Raw genomic sequence first — 21,021 nt, 5'->3', positions numbered from 1 at the left:
GTTTTCAGTATGTAATTTCATATCCATTTTTTACAGTGAAAAAAAGGTTACGCAATAAAGACACAACACTTTTTCTTAAATTAATTAAACTGTCATGTTTAATTATATACACATAAAGCATAATAAGAGTACATTCCATATCAGTAAACTCAGTCATACTGAACTGAACAGAAATGGTTTGGTTTAATGGGGACACAAATCAGCTCCATCCAGAGGTCATACAAATAAAAGACTGAACTATCTTCAGAAAAGAAACCAAGTGACCTTTACAGTATGATAATGTAATACTTTCCAATCAAACTTCATTGAGTAGTAAATAAAGTTAAAAATGCATACTATTTTCTGTGTTTTATATAGTAGAAGCTGACCTGCGCCTTTGTCATTGTTGAAAAATTAACAGTCTCATAAAAGAGTTGTTGAAATGACAAGAAAATGGCTAAAATTCAAAATGACTTTAATCCAAAAGCTTGGAGTGCTCTATCCGTGTGATGGTCCAGTCTGGGTCAACTCCTTTGGTGAATTCACGCTGAAATCTGTTATGATAAAGAGTAAAAAGAAAAAAATCAAATCTGTCAGCTGGACAAATGTTTTTTTTTTTAGAGTGAATGTTTACTTGTATACCAACAGAAATCATTACATATGATTCTATATAATTATTGTCCAGAAAAGCTCACTCATAGTTTGCAGTCAGTAGTCGTTTCGTCTCTGCGTCTCCTTCTCCTCCGATGGCAACTTGGAAAACGCGGGTTCCCTCCAAAGAGTCATCAGGAAGTCTTGCATTGGTCAAGTACCAGAAACGCATCAAGATACTTACAAACTTACGACCTGATAAACATATGGAAAATAACGAAAAACTTAGATTGTTATAACAATTAAAAAACAAAAATTGTTCCACAAGTGAAGTATTAAATGTGCTTATGACAGACAAATATGATGAGGACTAAGAATGAGAGGACCAGAGGAATTGTTCATGTTAAATGGATTGAGCATGCACAGAGAAGGGACAGTGACTACATGGTACAGAGAAGGAAGAGTGAATATCCTATGATGCAGAGGAAGCACAGTTAGTAGTGGTTGATGACACTGACCACTGTCGTCATAGTAAATGCCGACGTCTCCAGGAGTCGTGTACATGATCTCATCTGGATCTGCCAAAAGGGCCTTCTTGTAATGTGAAGGCAATAAGTTACATTTTTCTTCCAGTTTCCCAATGAGCTGAAAATATAAAAATGATGGAACAATGAATTATCATGGGGTAAATAATAACATTTCCATTGTCATTTATTCTGTTAAATAAGCTATCTTTTGCATATTACACATATTTATTAAGTGTACTTACATCTTTTGCTACAAGCCCTTCTAGTGCTTCAAACTGGCACTGTGACAGAAGTCTGGAAACATGTGTGAAGGCCTCAAAAGACAAATGGTAGAGTAAGAATAAACCTTTACCTTTTTTCAGCTAAACTAAATAACACTCAAACACTCAAATACATCATCATTTTGGATGGGATGAGAGACTATTTTAAAACTAATTTCATTTTTACAATATCTCAACATCTAGAAGAGAAATGCAGACAACGTTCCAGTACGATAGTGACTTTCTAACTAGTTAATTTAATCCTTTACCTGTTGAGCTCCTTCCGTGAACTCTTCAATCGTGAAATCTTTATCGAAGTATGCCCTTATTAGAAAATAGTAAATTTTGGTCCGAAACCAAATGAACGGATTGGGGATACCGACTACGACCACTTTTTGTCTTTGTTTTTGAGGCTCTCTGTCTGAACTGTAAGGCCGAAATAACGTCACTGAAAGGCGAGCAGCTGTGGAAGAACATCCCGGTATATGGCTCCGGATCAGTGTATACCTGTCTACAGTAAATAAACGTTTTATTCCGAAAGATACTGTCAGACGACAACAACCTCTGAATACGGGCAGCGCCATGTTTGTTGCGTAGTGTTTCTTGTCCGTTTATATTTGTGGTCCGGGTAGAAACAATAGTTATTTTGAATGGGGAATGATAAAACTGTGACACAATCAACATGCATGAAGAAAGTGCATGGACTTGAGAGAGTTTTGTGTGAATTATAAATTATGAATTATGGAGCTTCAGGAAAAAATAGATGTACCCGTGTTTACAAGAGTGGATAGGGACGTGTTTCTACGTGATATTTATCCAAAGGTAAGTTACGTGCGAAAATAAAAACGAGTAGTGAACTGAACATGGTATGTTGTTTTGCATGTATATTCTAACATTCACCAATCAATAGCTTCGTAATGAATGATGTCTGCATGTATTAGATTTTTGGCAATGTGTATTTAAACTCATAAACTAGTTGACTTCATTACAGGTTTTGTACACTGGAAAGGTAAAGGTGTAAATCCAGTTCAGAATCCACTACTAATATGTTTTTGTAAAGTAAATTTAGACAAACTTTATTGCTCTACAAGGGAAATTATTTGGACACATATAAATCGTAACTATACATTCTAAATAAGTAACAAAAATATCAAGAGATTGGTGTCAAATAAGGCATGATTATTTAACTGTTTATGTGCAAGTAATACTGAATAAGGAGTGAATAAATAATGTACTAATGTTTAGTGCCTTGAAAAATATACAAAGACTATATAAGATTCAAATAAATATAACAGATGTTTTTGAATAGTGACAACAGGATAATAAGTGTGCTGAACACTGTTATACCCAGCCACTTGATAAACCACTATCAAAATGAAATACTCAGTCATAAAAAAACAAAATAAAGATTTGAGAATTTGATGCATTGTTTTCCCAAACGTTCCTTTACAATATTCTTTGGCCTATTTTTTCAGCGTAGACCAGCTGTGCTCAGAGGAGTGTGTGTGGGGCCTTGTTTGGAAAAATGGACGACTCAGTACCTCAGAGAGAAGGGAGGAGATCTGGAGGTGAAGGTTCATGTATCCACTGTGCCAACGATGGACTTCCTACATAAGAACTTTGTTTACAAGTGTGTCACAATCATTAAACTATTTCACCAAGTTAAATGTGCACCATGTAACTTTTCTGGGTACACCACCTCCTGATCTCCATGAACATGCTATTCACTGAGCCTGGAATCTTCCACTGTATGTCGATGAATGCTCAAAAATCCCTTAAAATGCACTCATACTGTGAGCGGGCTTGCCTCTCCACAGATTTGACACTTGTCCTGGACGCGTAATTTGTTTTTCTTCATGGAGATAATTACATTTACAATTACATGACGTATTGTGAAACATTTTAGACAAAGCAAGAACATCTTCATGGAAACAAACAGGTGGCTGGCTACCTCCCAGAAAAGTTACACAGTGCATTTTTACTATCTGCAGTTACAAATATTAATCTATATATTGTTTACATGCTTCCAGGACATTGGCATTCAATGAGTTTGTGAAAAGGGCATCGGAGAAAATGCATTCTGATTTCTTCTTATGTGAGGTACGTTGTTAAATTCAAAACAATATTACTAGGTCAACTGGATATTACCTAATCTAATAATATTAATAATATTGTACCTGGAATTGAAATGAACTTGCATGCAATACTTATACTGCTACTAACTGACATGCAATGGAGAATAAGTTATGTATGCATAAACTGTGGAAATATAGTGTAATTATTTGTGTCTTGTTTTTTAGGATGAAAGTTACTACCTACGATCTCTTGGAGAGGATGTGCGAAAGGTAAGTTAGTTGAAAACTAGCTGTCCAAATATTCTTAAGTAAATATTTAGTTGTTTAATATTATTAAGTTGCCATTTAATATTTAACTGGTTTGATGCAATTTTCAGGAACCAGCTGACATAAAGAAACAGTTCCCAGTTTTGGCTGAAGATTTTAAAATCCCAGAGTTTTTTGATCCAGATAAATTTTTCTCCAGTGTTTTTCGTATCAGCTCCTGTGGTCTGCAGCTCTGGACTCACTACGACGTAAGTAAAATATTGCGGTAGTAGGAGTAGTATTGAGATAGTAGCAGCAGTATTTGTAGCTATAGTATTTTCTGCTGTCTTGTAACTCAAACTCAAAACTCTTATTTATGATGTACAGGTGATGGATAACCTTTTGGCTCAGGTGACAGGAACAAAAAGAGTGGTCCTCTATAGCCCTCAGGATGCACTGTATCTGTACATGTCAGGTAACATACCAACCAATTTAAAAAGAAATACCAAACTTTCTAAATAGAGTTAAGTGTATCAGACTTTTGTATTCTGGTACCATTGTATCATGTTTGTTAAAGGTGCACTATGTAACTTTTCAGTTGGGGGCCCGTCACTTTTTGATCCACAATATGACGTTAAACAGATCTACCGTACATTTATCCAATTAAAGGTGGTTTTATAGCTCAAAAATATCTAGAAAAACAGGTATTCTGATTATGAGCAGGATTGCTTTTCCACAGATGTGACCTGTAACTTGGTCTGAAGATAGAAAGGTTTAATGCCATACTGTGAAACATTCCAGACAAAGCAATAACATCACCATTAAGAAAAGCATATGACGGACTCACCGCCAGAAAAGTTACAAGATGCACCTTTATATTCAATTTATATCCTCACACCTGCACAACATTGAGTGAACAAGACTGTCATTAATGAATTCATTATTATTGTAATGTTCATAAATTCTTGACAGGAGATAAATCTGAAGTCCTGGACATAGACTCCCCAGATCTGGAGAAGTTTCCTGAGTTTGTTAAAGCGAAGAGATACGAGTGTGTGCTGCAGCCTGGAGACCTGCTGTTTATTCCTGGTAATACCATTGCTAATTAAAATTGCTTAACCCATTTTTTTTTCTTTTTTTCTATATTATATCTTGCTTGATACATAAAACAATAAAACATATTCTCAATAGAAATATGTGCTCACAATAGACATCAATCTGCTTTTTCCTTCACAGCCCTCTGGTTCCACAACACTCTAGCCTTGGAGTTTGGAGTGGGGGTGAATGTGTTTTGGCGCCACCTACAGCCAGACAGTTATGACAAAAAGGATCCATACGGAAATAAGGACCCAGTGGCTGCGACTCGAGCTCTCCAGGCTTTAGAGAGGGCACTGCACACTTTGGACGAACTGCCTCCTGAGTATAAGGACTTTTATGGACGAAGGATGGTTCAGAGAATACAGAAGAGGACTTACTGTGAACCAAATGAGCCAAAGGACAGTAATAATGGTGAAGTAAAAAATCCTGGATAAAACGAGGAGAAATCAGTTTGTGAGGTTAAAATTTTGGCTATAATGCTTTTTGCACTATATTTAATAAAAGAAATAAAAACACAAATTGTTTGTTCCTCTTTTCCACTTTATTGTTATGCCTTCTACATTTTAATCTATCAGCCAAATTAAAGGTCAAATTTGTGGAGAAGTGAGCCTACTCACAACAAGAATGTATTTTTGTCAATTTATTAAAAGCATCTGTTATTGAATAAATGCACGAGCATTACGTTTAATGTCACACTATGAAACATTCTCATTAAACCAACCATTTCAGGAGATGGCAGATTGGCAGACCCTCCACCAGAAAAGTTATGCAGTGCATCTTTCATTGTATACACACATCTCACCCATTTATATATACAGTCTAAGATTGTATATCACAATATCAAAAGTCTCACAATATTACTTTTCAAAATCATAAATAGATGTCCTAAAGTAAAAATGTGCAGCAAATGCCAGGTGTTATATTGTTTTCAGGGAGAATAAAAATGAGAAATTCAGAAATTTACATTTTTATTGCACAAATTACTTTTTTTTTTCTCTTTACAAACATTTCAAAGCTCTTGTAAACAGTGAAGCAACAAGTCCCGTGGTCAGATTGTCCTTTTGCTTTGAGTCCCTGTTTCAGCTCTGAGGCGTGATCAAGTGAAAAGCAAATGCAAGCTTTTGTCATATGGGAGTTAGACATTCAATGACCAGTGGCCATTACATGGTTTGTCTTTGGCAGTATAACCTTTACTTAGGGCTGCACCATATGAGGAAAGAATCTCATCCAATTCAACAGCTTTTAAATTGCGATAATGATATTGTTGCAATTTGACCAACAGAAAACAAGTCACAACAGTCAGAAACTCTTTCTTTTGCAGTGTATTTAGTTTTTATAAAATTGATTTAGCAATATTTTGTACAGCCCTACTTTCAAGGTGCATTATGTAACTTTTTGACTGGTGGTCTGTCACTCAAAGATAGAAAGGTTTAATACCATACTGTGAAACATTTCAGACAAAGCAATAACATCTCCACAGAGAAAAGCATTTGGTGGACACTCCACCAGAAAAGTTACACAATGCACCTTTAAGCATGTCTGAAAAAACATTTAAAATATTACTTATGCCTTTAACATGTTCTTTATAAATTTAACTTTTCAAAGCCATTGTTGATTTAGCTCTTAAAAGTATGTTGATAACAAAATTAATAAAAAGCTACTTCAGATGAACAAGTTTTGATATCACAATTGAAAATACTTTGGCTTTTGAGAAAACTGGAAATCATTCAATCATCATTCAAGAGAAAGCACCAGAGAAAGAAGTACAACAGGACTGAACATATTAACTATGAACTTAAGTTGTATTCTTAGATATCCAGGCATTGTACTAACTATACAGTACATTTTAATAGTAATTATAATTTGACAGGTTCCTGATCTCAAATAATAATGTATAATATATCATTATAAGGTGCTGTGGAATTAGGACTAAACCAGGACTAGAACAAGATTAAACCAGGACCAAACCAGTGTGAACAAAGCCTCAAATCCCCAAATCAATTAAGTTCATATTTTATGCAAAGATGATTATTTTTAGCAGTTAAAACAGTTATGTTTTTATCTAAATTAAAAACATCCTGGAGTTTTCATATTTAATCCCATCTCCAAAAAGTCCAAAAATCCTGAATAAAGTATAATCTACTAGTATATATGACGTTTAATGGGCTACCTATATGGGACATGGCAGGTAATGTTGTTGTATTGAGGAGAGGCAGCCAGAAGAGGGCAGTGCAAGTCCATCTCTCATTGTAGAACATTGAAACCCAAAAATGAAATGGTCAGTTAAATGTTAAACTGTTGCTTTTTCCTTAAATGCAACCTTCCTTCATTTTGGTGCAGAACAGTGTTTAATAACCACACAATCAGTTTCACACATGCATTCAATTCATTTACCAAGATATTCAGATTGGACTCAATGCTAGGAGATCCTTACATTTTCAAATAAATGGCACATGTTTTGCAGAGTGTAGAGTGAAGTTGCAGTGAGCTCAGCAGTGATAATGTTTTTAAATAATCCTATATTAATCCTATGGAGTTGGAGCCATTCCTCTGCTGGTCTTCATCTTCTCCAGTCTCTTTGATAAATGGTTGTTGTTCGACTCAAGTTCGTCAATTTTGTCCAGTGCTGATCGCAACTGTGGGAGAAGAAAAGGGGGACATTTAATATTGATATATAGAAACATCTGTTATAATTTATCACTGTCAATAGCATAATTTCTAAATGGCAAAAACATTAGAAAACAAATTTAAAATATAGCTTTTGCTTTATAGACAGTTTCATAGACATTGAAAAGCCACCACAGGATGCAATATTCTTTCACTTTTCAGTCTATGAACCAATATTTTCTTGGGAAAGGGTGACAGAAACATGGTCATTATGCCCAGAAAGTGTCTTGCCCAAATACACAACAAAGGGTGGAAATGCTGTAGCAGGGATTGGACCAAGATCTATGAATGTATTTATTGATATTTGCGATACCTCTCTTTGGAGTTTGCGTTTTTCTGCTTTGAGCTCATCCTCCACTTTCTCTGAGTTTTCAGCTGCAGATTTGTAGCGAGCCACTTGACCTTCCAGTCTTGTAACCTAAATAAAAATATGAACTTCAAGTAGTATACAGTATTTGATAATGTAAATACTGTATTATGAGAATTTGAAGATTACATTTTGTTCTAAAGCAGTTGCCTCTTGCTCTGCCTTTACCAGTTTAAACTTGAGGTCATTCATTTGTCTACTGGCATCTCCTAAAACAAAGAAGCAATAAATTAGATTCAAACACCAGCCCCATAACAGTGTTTGTACCAGTTGTAGTTATTGTAAATATTTCTATACTATATATTACTATATATTATCTTTACTTTGCATTTCTATTAGAGCAGGGTCGTTTCCGTTTTCCACAATCTCTCCATCAGGACTCAAGTTGTCTGTGCCATTCTTCTGTGTCTTCTGTTCCAGTTGAGCTTTGAGGTTTTTCACCTGTTCAAAAATATCATAAATTATTGTAAACATAAGAAACAGCCTTAATGTAGCACCGACTAAACAATTAACCAAGCTAAAACACGAGTGAAGTCAATATTATACCAGTTCTGTGCTGCTGCGTCACCCCTCAACTAATCTAGGACCCGTTAAAGGCCTTCGTAGTTTTAGTTTGAATTTTATGTAGAATACGGGTCCCCAAACTTTTCTGGCCAGGACACTTACCACAAAAACATAAAACCAATCTGGGACATCACGTGCAAATGACAAGGGTAATAATTTCAACTGTGAAAACATGTACAGATTTGAGTAGTTTATTATTTTATTTCACCTGATTTCACTAAAAGATGCCGTTTTCAATTAGCCTGATTCATCAGCTGGTTTCACTTCGTAGAAACTGTCTGACCTTGCAGTGTTAGAATTTGTTCGCTTGACGGTAGGCGTTTACTTTTTATCATTTAACCAATCGCTGCTATTTGGTAGTCACATATGTAACGCGCCGCAAACGGGGCTAACTGGTATATAAAGCTTTTCCCAAAACCCGTAGGAAGAAGGGCAGTAACGTCTTTCCCCTTGATGAAATTCACCAAACTTTCTCTTTATTCCGGCTTTAAATCCTCGATCTGGGGAATTGTTGCCAACACCGAATATATGGCTCTTTGCTGAATGGCTGGTGCTTGAACTTGCACTTCCAGGATTTTTGCGAACTGTTTAGTGTACTCTGACTCCTGACCTAGTCGCTGGAGAAAAATGAAATTGAGCGGAGGCACTAGGTGGCACCAGCCTGGCTAGTTTTCAACTGACATTAAATATATACAGCTTTATATGGTAAAATTATATACTGAAATAATTTTACTGCCACTGGTTTGGATATTAAGCACCGTTGTTTTTTCAAATATGTGAAGTTTTATTTACACTGCGCACTCACCTGTTCTATCATTTTCTCTCTTTCATCCACCAGTTTTCTCAAGCGAATTTCTGAAACATGAATAATAATTAACACAACAATCAAAACCAAATAACATTTTTCTCCCAAATTTCTACAAATAACAATATCCAAAACATTCATTACCAAGGTTGTGTCAGGGATGGGATGAGCCACGAGACGATGGCAGGAGTGGGGTTGGGTACGGATCATGCAGCAGGTATCCATGAAGAGGTAGCAGGATTGTGAAACTAATGTTAAACTAATGTTAGCATGCAAAATCTGTGAACATGCAATGGAGGGACATATAGCATCTGCTAACAGCTAAATTGTTAAGCTAATTGGTCATGCTAATCCACAAATAATGTACTAGTAATGTAATAATGTACAGTTTTATCAATAACATGGCAACAGTTTTAAGCATCAAGTATTAAAAAGTTTATTTATTGCATGTGTTTGTTGATACCTTACATTTATGAGTAACATTAAGTGCAAAATATAATAGTTAAAAGTTCGAGATGGTTATTTTGGCCCAATTTCACTCCTTAGTTGTTCATACGTGGCCATTTTACACAATATACTCAATAATAACCAACAATTCAGCAGGAATATCAAAGGCTTTTCCAGCAATTAAAACAAGAAAACAGACATGGAAGTACATATATGGCAACAGTAATAGCAATATATTTAACAAACTGTGTCCAAATATGGTCATTAAATTGGGTAACAGTGTAACCTTATAACTAAGGAAGTGCAAAATCTGTTACCAATATGATGTGACTATAACTAGGATTTCTTACATATATATATAATAGTACCTGGATGACATATACAGAGAAAAAGTGCGACACATTTTACATTACATCTTACATTAGGACAAAAGGCCAAGCAGCAAAACAACATGGGACAGTTAACCAGTTTTAAGGAGGACTGAGGTTACAAAAAGTAGATGTAATAAAGTCTCAACTTGTTTTTTAAGTAAGTAATGTCACATGTTTTATAAGAGCCAATTACAGGAGCTTTTGATCCAACCTAGAAGTACTGTAGACTGAAGTCACCAAACATTACAGTTAACATATCTAATTTTAAATGTAGGCTACTTTGGTGTTTTAGGTCAGCAAAACACATTTTGACAACATAATAATCCAAAGTTAGTGAAAAGGAGTTCAAGATGATTTCTCACTAGTAAGACTCGTCCCAGAATTGGATTTTCATGTATGTGTTTCAGTAATTTGTTTTATTTACTTAATAACTTGCAATGGTGAAGCAACTACACGGATTCATATAGAAGACTTGATATTGACTTGTAAACTACAATGCCAGCTACAACAATTGCTTACATTGTTGTTACATGGAGCTAAACATTCACACATTTAAGACCGATGTCACAATAAAGGTGTACTGTGTAACTTTTCAGGTGGAAGGTCAGTCACCTGTCCGGAAATTTTACACAATATAACATTAAACTTATCTATCTCCATGAAGGAAAAGGGTTGACGGGATATTTGTGAATAATTAAAGCAACTGTAATTGGTTAAGTATCTGATATACAAGTTTAATGCTATATAGTGGAACATTCCACTCAAAGCAACATCTCCATGGTGATAAGCAGGTAGCTGACCCTCCACCAGAAAAGCAGTGCACCTTTAAGCATACTGTGACATAGCAGCAAGTACAGCAATAATGATCCACAAATGAATTAATTCATTTTACACTCATCTTTTCCTTTCCCTTTCCCTTTCTTACTGCCCTTTCTACCATCTTTTCCAGATCGATTTTGTCCACTATTTGAACCTGTTTGTTTTTTCCCACTTGGCAAATCTTTAGTTTTGACCAAATCGGAACCCCCATCATCCATTGGAGAAGATTGCTTATTATTGTTTTCACTACTGTTCTGTTTAGCATCTTGTACAACTGTTGCATGCTCAGAAGCTGCTCCAATTTCGTCTTGAGAGATTTCGGATTGACTGGCCAAACTTACACCATCCAAACTATCCTCGTCATTATTTGTGACTTCAAGTTCTTCCTTATTATTCAGTATATCCAAGTTTTTATTTCCATTATCATTTTGACTAATTACTTCTTGTTGGTTGTCATTCGAATCATCTTTCAAGCTTGCTTCATCAGCCAAAACTTCAACTCCCACCTCAAATTCTTCATTGATAGTTTTAGGCTCTGAACTTTGAGCTATAGCCGCTTCCATTTCCAAATCATCAAAATCAAATGACAACCCCTCTCCTTCATCCTCCTCTTCCTCAACACCTTGCTCCGTTGGCGGACACTGTTTTGCATCAAATTCTACATTGTTTTCAGACAAGTCAACAGTTTGGCAAGCTAAAACATCTGAATCATTTTGTGGCTGTACACCTGGATTTTCCAACTCTGTATTGTCATTTTGTGACTCTGTGTTTATCGACTGGTCTTTTAAGTCCTCTTCTACTGAAACCTCAAATCCTAGTTCAACTTCTTCCTCTTTAGTAGCAAGTTGTTGTAGCTTTACTTCATTTTGTGACCCTACATCCTCCGTGTAGCAATTTTCAGAACTTTGCATTTCAGTTAGTGGTTGAGTATTCTTTGAGTTGTCATCTTCAACCAAAACCTCAACTCCAGTGTCAACCAATGCTTTGATCTCCTCGTCCTTGCTTTCTTCAGGTTGCTCAACATTTTGGGAAGCAAGGTCAGTCTTGATATCAACTATTTCCAACTCCTTATGGTCATCTTCCATATTTTGATCCTCCTTTGGTGATTCAGTGTTAATCAGTTGGTCTTTTGAATTGTCTTCTACCAAAACATCTAAGCCGACCTCAACTTTATCCTCTCTACTTGCTACTTCATCTTCATGGCTAAGATCTTTCAGCTCCTCAACCATACTTTCCGAATCAATTTGAACTGTATTTTCTATATTTGTATCAACTCTATCCAAATTTTCAATAGCCTCTTCTGTGTATTCTCGGACCAAAACAACTACGCCACCTTTGCTCTCTTTTCCCGTTGATTTGAACTCTCCACTTGCTATGCTAGACTCTTCAACTTCCTTGTCATCATACTTACATTCAGTTACCACACTGCTAGCATCATCTGGTTCACTTTGACTTGACTTCAATTCAGTGTCATTCTTAGTAGGGATGATTTCTGCATCTTTGCTTTCCTCAATCAAATTAATCTCTGTGATTACTTTGTCAATATCACTTGCTGTAATTGGCATAGCATCGTTAGCAGTTGGTTCCTGATTTGAATCCATATTTTGTAACGTCGCACTTTCACAATTGTTCAAAATCGCATCTTGAGCATCAAAAGTAGATGTTTCTTCAATGCATGAATCTGTATCTTTGACATGTTCAAGATTTTCTGGCAGTTTTGGCTCCTCAATCTCTACCAAGCTTTCTTTTAGATCATCATCTTGTACACTGATCTGAGAATCATCCATTTGACTATTTGTGATACTTGTAGTAGCTTGTTCACTTTCAGTACTTTGACTCTCTGCATTTTGTTTCTGAACTTCATCAGTATTGTCCTTTTCAGACATCGCAGCACAATCACAACTTGGTAGACCGCTCTCAGCCGTTATAGCAACATCAACATCACTTTCGTTTGAATCAATTTTAGCAACATTGTTACCATTCCCATCATGCGTTTCCAAACTAGCTTCACTTTCAATTTCTTGTTCAATATTGTCCAAAGATTGCATTTTTTCTTTGCTTTTAGGTGAGTCCATGCCTTCCGAATTGCAAGTTGTACCAGTGGCAGCCTCACCACATGAAACTTCTGCTTGATCCGTTTCCAAACTAGTTGTATCAGCTTCAGTAAGAGTTACTTTTTGTTCAGCTTTCTCGAGGCTATCCATCAAGCTATTGGCTTCCGTGTCTTTTCCAGTATCACAAATTGGTCCTGTTTGTTGTATTTCTTGAGCTTGTTCATCGTTGGATTCTTCAACCTTGTCAGTGCTCAGTTCATTGATCAAGCTACTGGTCTCTGTGTCCTTTTCAATATCAGAAATTGACCCAGCTTGTAATTGTTTTGTAGCTTCCACCAAGTTAATTTGGTCCATGTCCACAATATCTTGGGTTTGATCGTCACTGGTTTCTTCAATAGTTGCTTTAAGTTCAATTTTGTCAGCGTTTAGTTCATTGATCAAACTCTTGGTTTCTGTATCTGCATCAATATCACAAATGGCTTCAGTTTGTTCTACTATTTGGGTTGTTGGCTTACCATCTTTAAAATCATCTACCAAAGTAATCTGTTCAGTTACTTGCTCATTTTCCATAGTATTTTCTTGAATTTTCTGGTCTGTCAAAAGTTCATTGTTGGCTTGTACTGCTGATCCACCATCTCCAGTTGTACCATCACTTTTTGTTTGTTTTTCTGATCCAGTATTTTGTTCTTTTTTGTCTTCTGAAGTTGCTCCTTTCTTTTTACCTCTCTTCTTACGTTTCTTTTTCTTGCCCCCACTAGAAGCGACATGAGATTTGGCCGATACATCCTCGCTGTCGCCATCTTGTGTCTCCAAATCTTGCTGAATATCAATTTTAGGTGTTGCAACCACTGGGTCAATATTTTTAACGTCTTTAGCTAATGCATCGTCTTCCGTAGCATTATCAGACTGCATAGGCTCTATTTTGGTCAACTGTGTAGAATCAACTTTTTCAACATTAATAATTTCTTCCAAATTTTCTTGAGACGTTGGTTTAATTTCAGCATTTTCAATAGTTTGTTTCTCTTCCGATTCTGTATGTTCAGTGTCTTTTTGCTCAATTGGTTCAAATTCTATCACATTTTTCTCAACACTTGTTGCAGTCAACTTGGTCGGTCCCCATCATAACTGTATTTGCATTTGAGTGTTCAATATTGGGTTCTGGTTGGTCCTCGTTAGCACATATTTCCACTATAGATGCAGAATTTTCAATCATCAAGTGCTGTTTTTCAGTGTCATCCTGCATTTCTTGATTTTGTTCTAGTTTGGTTTCTTGAGTTGGGTGATTGCTCGTCTCTTTGGTCTCCTCTTCTGAGTTTCCTGAAGAACCGTGGAGATAAAAATGCCAAAATGAGATGAAAATATTATAAAATGTTGTTGATTTGGAGGAACAGCCGCAGCAGCAGAGCCAAAGAAGAGGCAGATCACCCAATTGATTCAGAAGCCAAAAAGAAGATAGAGAGACCCCGAAATCAAGGGAATATTCAATACTGAAAAAAATCACCAGAAGATCCAACATATCAAGGAGGGAAAGCAAAAAGAATGCAGTGTTGTTTGCCAAGTACAAAGCGTCTTATGTCGTCAAGTCGTTTTTTAGGTCATTTAAGAGATTAACTTTCCTTTTCTCCTCATTTGATTAAAGGTGCACTATACAACCGTGTGGCAGGTTTGTGTCCCTGAAATGTTCCACTCAGCAGGGTGTGTAACAGGTCAGATGTGGAGAGGGGAGACAACTCATTAAAAGTGCATGTTTTTCAAAGTACTTTGAGCATGTAAGGCAAAAGCAATGACATCTCCATGGAGACAAACAGGTAGCAGACTCTGACAGAAAGGTTACATAGTGCACCTGTAACTCAAACATCTACCAAATATGAAGACCTTTTTACCTCCGCCAAGGAGGTTATGTTTTTGCCAGCGTTTGTTTGTTTGTTTGTTTGTTTGACTGTTAGCAACATAACTCAAAAAGTTATGGACCGATTTTGATGAAATTTTCAGGATTTGTTGGAAATATGAAAAGGAAGAACTGATTTCATTTTGGGGGTGATCCGGAAGAAATCCTGGATTCTGGATCACTTTGAAATTTTAGTTACCATTGTGGTAAATGGGGCCAAAAATTTGTTTCTCAATATCTCGGTTAATTATTGACCAAACCCCATGAAATTTGACTCAGGGATGGACAATGGGATCCTCTTTCATATTCCAAAGGCTGATCCGGATCTGATCCAGAAGACTGATTTTATCGCAGTTTATATAAAAAATGGGGGTAGTCCTTGGCGGAGGTCTGCGCTCTCTGAGTGCTTTTCTAGTTTTTTTTTATATCAGGACCGCAAAATACACTATTCTAATGATCATGTTATTTCTCACTGTTGCCAAGTATGCAGTTTTCCCACAGAATCGGGTGGGTTGGGTCAAAGCGATTTTACATATAAAACGTACTGATTTTATAATAATCCTAAAAATAGTACAACCGTGTTATTTCCTAACCTTGCACAGCAAGATGGAATCTCACGATATTTGTGTTCACAAGAATCCATCTTGGCATGCTCTCCATTCAGAGTGCTACACGTATCAAATCTGCCGGTTGCCAGGTTAGTTTTCATCCTATTGTGATTCCAAATTTCAGGGAGACTATCCTGGTTAGATAAAGGTCAATAAAAATGAAAATTATTATTTGGGATTGATTTCTATGACTTTGGAATTATTTATGTATTTTCTTTATAACTTCAGCATATACAACTAAAATAGAAATCTGTATGAGTGCATGCTACATATTCTACCTTTAATAATTACAAAAAGCAAGCAGTGCGACAGATGTTAAGGTGCTTTAAGTGCAGGTTAGCAACAATAGTAAAATGCTCAGATCATTTAAGATTAAGTATGTTAGTCAGGTGCGAAGCCATGCAGTGAAGGTGGTACTAAATCTTAATGGATTCTTACCCAGCATGCTGTTGGTGCCTTCTGTGGGGGAAATGGGGGTCTCTTGGGTGGGCTGAGAGTTTGGATCTGAGCTGGAGTTCTCAGTGTTCAGTGCCTCAGTCACTCCTCCATTTATGTTTAAGTCAGGACCCAGGACTATCCCATGTTTCTGCACAAGAGAATGACACAAATGTATTAGTTTTTAATGGTATAAAATATGATGTTGAAAGAGAATGTGAACTACCATACAATTTTATTTAAAGATGCACTATGTAAATTTCTGGTTAGAGGGTCTGCTATTTGCTTGTCTCCATGGAGATGGTATTGCTTTGTCTGCAATGTTCCACAGTTGCATTAAATTGATCTATCAAACAGGAGGCACATTCAGGCCAAAAAAAACCCCCAAAAAACTAAAAAAAAAAACAAGAAACTAAGGCTTAATAGAACAAATAAATAATGTTATTGTGTGGAATATTCCAGGCAAAGTAATAAAATCTTGATGAAAACACGCAGGTGATATGTGCTCCACCTTTAAAAGTCCAATATTACACATAATTGAGCTTTAAGCCATTATCATGCTGTTACCGCATCAAAAACATACCTGGAGTTGTGTTTTGTTTAATTCACACATGTCCGAGTAACCATTTATTATTAGTCTGATTCCATCTCCAAAGTTCAAAATGTGCTGTGTTCCACCTTGTGATGTCATGAAGCAGTAGTTTTTAGCTACCTTTTACCTTTTGTCCAGGAGAAATGGGAAATTCCAGGGCTGAAATTTTCCAAATGATTCTAGTGCAGTTGTATGGAGTTTAAAAACACAGTGGAGAACATCCTGTGTTACCACATGACATCACAAGGTGGAACAGCGTTTTAGTCTGAGAAAAACTCTAGCCTAAACCTTTGTCCCTCCATATCTACAAAAGCACCATCTATTTTTTACTGCACACACACACTAAAGCACGTACACATTTATTTAAGACAATGATAACAAACATAAGCACAACATAAAATATTAGCACACACCACAGGACACACAAAATACCTTTAAAATATCTTTGAGCTTCACAACTTCTTCTCTTAGCTCATCTCGTTCAATTCGAATGGCGTCTGTGTATTCTTTCTGTCTCTCTAAGGCCTGAAGAGGGCCCAGGATCAGACCACAGTGGAAAGAGAGGCAGAGTGTAAAAGAGAGAAATGCATGCAATTAAATGGGTGAAAGGAGGATTACAATGAAGGCTGAGAATCTTAAGGTTTTACATTGTGAAACTGTATGGTAAGGTACACTTCGCAAAGAGCTTTTCATTCAGTGGAAAGCTACTTCTGTAGTCACAGCTGCCCTGAGACTGACAGGGGCGTGGATGGCAAACTACATCTATGGCCCTCCCCCAATCACAACCAGTATTTAAAGTAGTTCAGATACAGGGATATTCAAACTATATAGACCTTTTTAAGACATTTCAATTCCATATAATATAAATCCATATAATTGTCACAGGAATTTATGTTATTGACTTGATAGTTTATTACGTAGAAAACTACATAACAACATTTTCTGCTAAATTTTCCATCAAATTGAGCGAAATATGAACTAAATTACATTTATTGTTTTTAGATTCTCATCCATCCCGTAGTAACATACACTAGGACCATACCGAGATTTTCTTATCTTTCCAGTCCACAGTTTCTTGTAGATCTGAGATTTCTCTCTGAAATCCCTCCTCTTTTATTCGCAGCTGACGGATTTCCTGAGCAGTTAAAAAGGGCAGAAAGGTTTGGGAAGAGAGAAAGGAAAAAGAAATACAGTTCATGCATTTCAAAGATGTGAATTATTTTAAAGATGAAATGTGTGTACAGAAATTAATCTTTTTCAGTACAAGTGGAAACTGCAAATGTAACACTGGAAATGTATCAGATCTGTTAAGTATCTAAGCTCAACCATTATTATATTATTTTACAAAAATAAGTGGTACAGGCATACAAGCAATCCTAAGTAAAATGGTCTCAAGAAACCAACCATTTTAAACAAATATAAGACCTGAAAGCCTCTGGCAAATCAAGTAATTGTAGTACTGAAGTACTTACATTTAGCAGCTCCTCACTTTGTTTTAGAGTCTCTTTTAGTTCATTAAACTGGAACTGTAGAACTGTGTGGGCATGTTTTTCCCTCTCAAAGTCCTGTGAAGAAAAACAAAATGTGATTAAAAGAAATGTGATTATGCCGCTCTTAAGTAGGGGTTATACAGTACTTATCAATATACTGTACCAAACTACTGTCAGTTTTGGTATTTAGGTGCATTTATTCAACATTATATATTAAAGATGCACTATGCAACTTCTCTGTTGGAGGTTCTGCCACATGCTTTCATGTGTGCTTTCACATGTTCTCAAGTATGGCATAAAACATATCTATCTCCATTGTGATAAGCAGGTGACAACACCAGATCAAAATGTCCACTCACAGTAAAAATGCATGTTTTCAAAGTATTGTTAGCATTGAACACCTGTACGTCTTTGCACATGCACAGGGAACATTGTACTTTCAGCTAAGCCCTCTAGCGGTCATCTGGGAACCATAATTATTTTGTAACTTTTGATTGCAGACATAATCAGAAAAGATTCATGAATAATTATGTTTTTTTATGGTATTTTGGTGGTCTTGTTTACCTTGGCCTTGTCCTCGTACTCCCTCCTGGATTCCGCAAGCTGCTCCTCCAGCTCCATCAGAGAGTCCTTCAGTGTGTCCACCTGGTACATCAGGTTATTCTTCTCATTGTCCAGCTGAGCGTTAGACACCATCGCCTTACGGTACTTCTCCTCCACCTCTGCTAGTTTGTCCTGCAAAATGTGACAAAGACAGGATTAAGCAGTTTATTTACAGAGCTCAGGTGAGATGTTTGGCAAAGTTAATTTCAAAATATGATGCAATAACATACATGTGGATTAATGACAGAATAATTCATTAGAGCATTTATATGCAACAGTTTATTATATTTAATTATATTTTTGCCCAGTGTAGTTACAGAAATATTTTTTTGTCACAAACCTTACCTTCTATAGATTAAATATGACAATGGGATTCAGTCCACAGAGCACATGTTAAATGCGTATTAACAGTACCAAATATTGCCAGTTAAACTAATATAAGAATTACAGGGTTAGCAAGTTCAAGAATCTCCTTTATAGTCTCAACTTAAATGCAGGTGTTACAGTAAGCCAATTATGACCATCGCCATTTTGATTTGATTGTAGTTATTCTTGTAGCCCTTGAACTAATCAGATAAACTGGAGCATGGGCTTGTGTTATGTATGATTACAGCTCAGGTCAGTACTGTGTACACACAACTAATTAGTCACCAAAATAGGAACTCAACATGCTGTGCTCAGTACATAGTTTTTTGAAGAGCAAAGTTGAGAAATAAAAGCTTCATGGCATTGCAAACACAGTTTCAAGCAGAAATACCTTTGCTTCTTTCAGATTTTGGTTGAATTTTGACTCCACGTCCTGGATCTGATCCTTCAGTTCATGAATCTCCTGCAGGGGGCAGTGCAGTGAAGGCAGCAGCAGCAGTGGCAGTGAGGCAAGCACAGAGGTGGCAGAAGAATTGAAGCAAAAAGAGGACATTTAAAACAGCATGAATGAGGAATTTATGGAACAGGAGAATAGACAGACTGTGATGGAATCTGCAGATGTATTTAATTAGAATCTTATATAAAAAATATATATATAATGAGTGTAGCAAAAGAAATGCATGCAAAGGTGAAATAACATATCGATGGCATGAATGATTTACAGGTGTACAGTTTTTTGCAAATCATACATCTAAAATTGTTTTTATATCACTTATTATAGTTTATTACTATAAGCAGGTCTGTGAGTTCCAAGGGCTTTTACACTGACATTTATAATTTGGACTGAGGATGGGACAAGATCTTATGACACAAAATTACCACAAATTTAAACACCTGAAAAGTGCTGGCGTCTTACATTTTTGCTGTTCCAAAAAAGCAATGCTACAAAGACAGCAAAAATAAAATAAATCAAAAATGGTCAAAATTGTGTATTGAACTGTGTAATTTAATTATTATAAATTCTGTCAAAATGTCATCTTGTCTTTTCTTGTGGACCCAATCTCGTGTCTGGATCTCATCCCATCCTTAATTTAAACATTATCATTTCTTTCAGTTAATACTCAGATAAGATTTTTAAGATCAGTTCCTTAAAAATCATCCATCAGCAAAATTAAAATGATGCATGCTTACTTCCTCTTGATTGCTTCCTCTTAACATTACCTTAATTTCTCGTATAGACGTCTCAGCATCTAGAGTCAGTGCTGTCTCTCCGCTGCCCCGTCTAGAGGATGTCCCCCCTAAAGACGTGAGTGTGGTGGCTGTGAGGGCTGAGGCGGCTCGAGACCCCTGAAGGAAACAGTTGAAAAATGTATTTAAATTTAGCTTCAATCCATTAAAATATAAACTTAAAACAATGATATCCGAATATGCAGTGAACCTACCTTTTCAAGATAGTTGCCGTCTTCCACCTGTCAAAATAAAAAGAGGGTCAAACATCAAAACATAACAATTACATAACAATCCTTCACCATTCTTCAAAAAGAAAATCTGAACCAAACACAAACTTTTTTCCATCTTTGCTTTTAAAGACCAAGACCATACTAACATAGTGCAAGTAACAAAGTCCAACAGCCAAAATGAAATCACACAAAGTGGTAGCTTGATAAGACTATGTGTGATTAGATCAACATTCAAAGCCACCTTAATAAAATCACACAACCATGTTAGAGTGCAAATCCAATAATTATTTTTCAACAGACAATTGAATTTTTTGGATTACTACTACTTAGTATAGAATTTTCAAACCTAAACTTCCTTCCTTGCTCTCACAAACCCAACACCCAATCACAAGCATGAATTTTGAGTCATGTGCACAACTCTGTAACAACTTTTTCACATGGTGAAGTGAAGTAAGGTGGACTGCCATTGCATGGTCCACCCTAAATATCATATACCCTAACATATTAGCAACATATAGCAAACTAACAACATATATCAACCACATACATTACAATCCACAATGATACGGCTTTGGTGTGTCATCAGGGCTAGCAGAAAAGGTTTTAGTTTATTAGAGCAAAAATTCTCTCAAACATAAATATGAGTATCCCTAGTAGAAAGCATGCATAGTCAGTTATTGTCAAACCACAACCAAACTTAACCAACACC

General features: G+C 36.2%; 3 protein-coding genes across 8 annotated transcripts in view; 1 reads left to right on the top strand and 2 right to left on the bottom strand.

The window, feature by feature from the left end:
* Positions 1 to 69: 69 nt before the first annotated feature.
* Positions 70 to 1,984, bottom strand: maip1 (matrix AAA peptidase interacting protein 1). Its single transcript, XM_020925451.2, has 5 exons — positions 1,627 to 1,984; positions 1,340 to 1,411; positions 1,089 to 1,215; positions 675 to 825; positions 70 to 533 (listed from the first exon to the last, which is right to left on the bottom strand). The coding sequence occupies exons 1-5, from the start codon at positions 1,939 to 1,941 to the stop codon at positions 455 to 457; spliced, it is 744 nt and encodes a 247-aa protein (XP_020781110.1). The 5' UTR covers positions 1,942 to 1,984; the 3' UTR covers positions 70 to 454.
* A 19-nt stretch (positions 1,985 to 2,003) lies between these two features.
* On the top strand, positions 2,004 to 5,276 carry tyw5 (tRNA-yW synthesizing protein 5). The gene is made up of 8 exons (XM_020925453.2): positions 2,004 to 2,179; positions 2,833 to 2,987; positions 3,388 to 3,457; positions 3,658 to 3,702; positions 3,810 to 3,947; positions 4,066 to 4,153; positions 4,651 to 4,767; positions 4,915 to 5,276. Exons 1-8 carry the CDS (start codon positions 2,099 to 2,101, stop codon positions 5,208 to 5,210), a joined length of 990 nt encoding a protein of 329 aa, XP_020781112.1. The 5' UTR covers positions 2,004 to 2,098; the 3' UTR covers positions 5,211 to 5,276.
* Positions 5,277 to 5,727: 451 nt separating this feature from the next.
* LOC129408965 (leucine-rich repeat flightless-interacting protein 2-like) overlaps positions 5,728 to 21,021 on the bottom strand; it is a 61,311-nt gene continuing 46,017 nt past the window's right edge. For 2 of the 6 annotated variants that reach the window (XM_055153923.1, XM_055153929.1), the window contains exons 4-16: positions 20,295 to 20,321; positions 20,074 to 20,199; positions 19,244 to 19,315; positions 18,448 to 18,618; positions 17,866 to 17,958; positions 17,436 to 17,528; positions 16,826 to 16,918; positions 15,805 to 15,952; positions 9,180 to 9,229; positions 8,134 to 8,251; positions 7,940 to 8,019; positions 7,757 to 7,861; positions 5,728 to 7,412 (exon numbers count right to left, since the gene is read on the bottom strand). In XM_055153923.1, the coding sequence (XP_055009898.1) occupies positions 7,305 to 7,412; positions 7,757 to 7,861; positions 7,940 to 8,019; positions 8,134 to 8,251; positions 9,180 to 9,229; positions 15,805 to 15,952; positions 16,826 to 16,918; positions 17,436 to 17,528; positions 17,866 to 17,958; positions 18,448 to 18,618; positions 19,244 to 19,315; positions 20,074 to 20,199; positions 20,295 to 20,321 (1,284 nt within the window). In that variant the 3' untranslated portion in view covers positions 5,728 to 7,304. Of the gene's footprint in view, positions 7,413 to 7,756; positions 7,862 to 7,939; positions 8,020 to 8,133; positions 8,252 to 9,179; positions 9,230 to 13,942; positions 14,188 to 15,804; positions 15,953 to 16,825; positions 16,919 to 17,435; positions 17,529 to 17,865; positions 17,959 to 18,447; positions 18,619 to 19,243; positions 19,316 to 20,073; positions 20,200 to 20,294; positions 20,322 to 21,021 lie in introns of those variants that run through there. The other 4 variants (XM_055153927.1, XM_055153930.1, XM_055153941.1 and 1 more) reach the window with 4 other exon arrangements.

This window comes from Boleophthalmus pectinirostris, unplaced genomic scaffold (genome assembly GCF_026225935.1).
Source record: "Boleophthalmus pectinirostris isolate CB_2022bp ecotype Guang Dong unplaced genomic scaffold, ASM2622593v1 HiC_scaffold_1, whole genome shotgun sequence".
Classification (NCBI taxonomy): Eukaryota; Metazoa; Chordata; class Actinopteri; order Gobiiformes; family Gobiidae; genus Boleophthalmus; species Boleophthalmus pectinirostris.
Note: the sequence above shows the minus strand (reverse complement) of the source record. Positions and strands in the feature narration are given on the sequence as shown.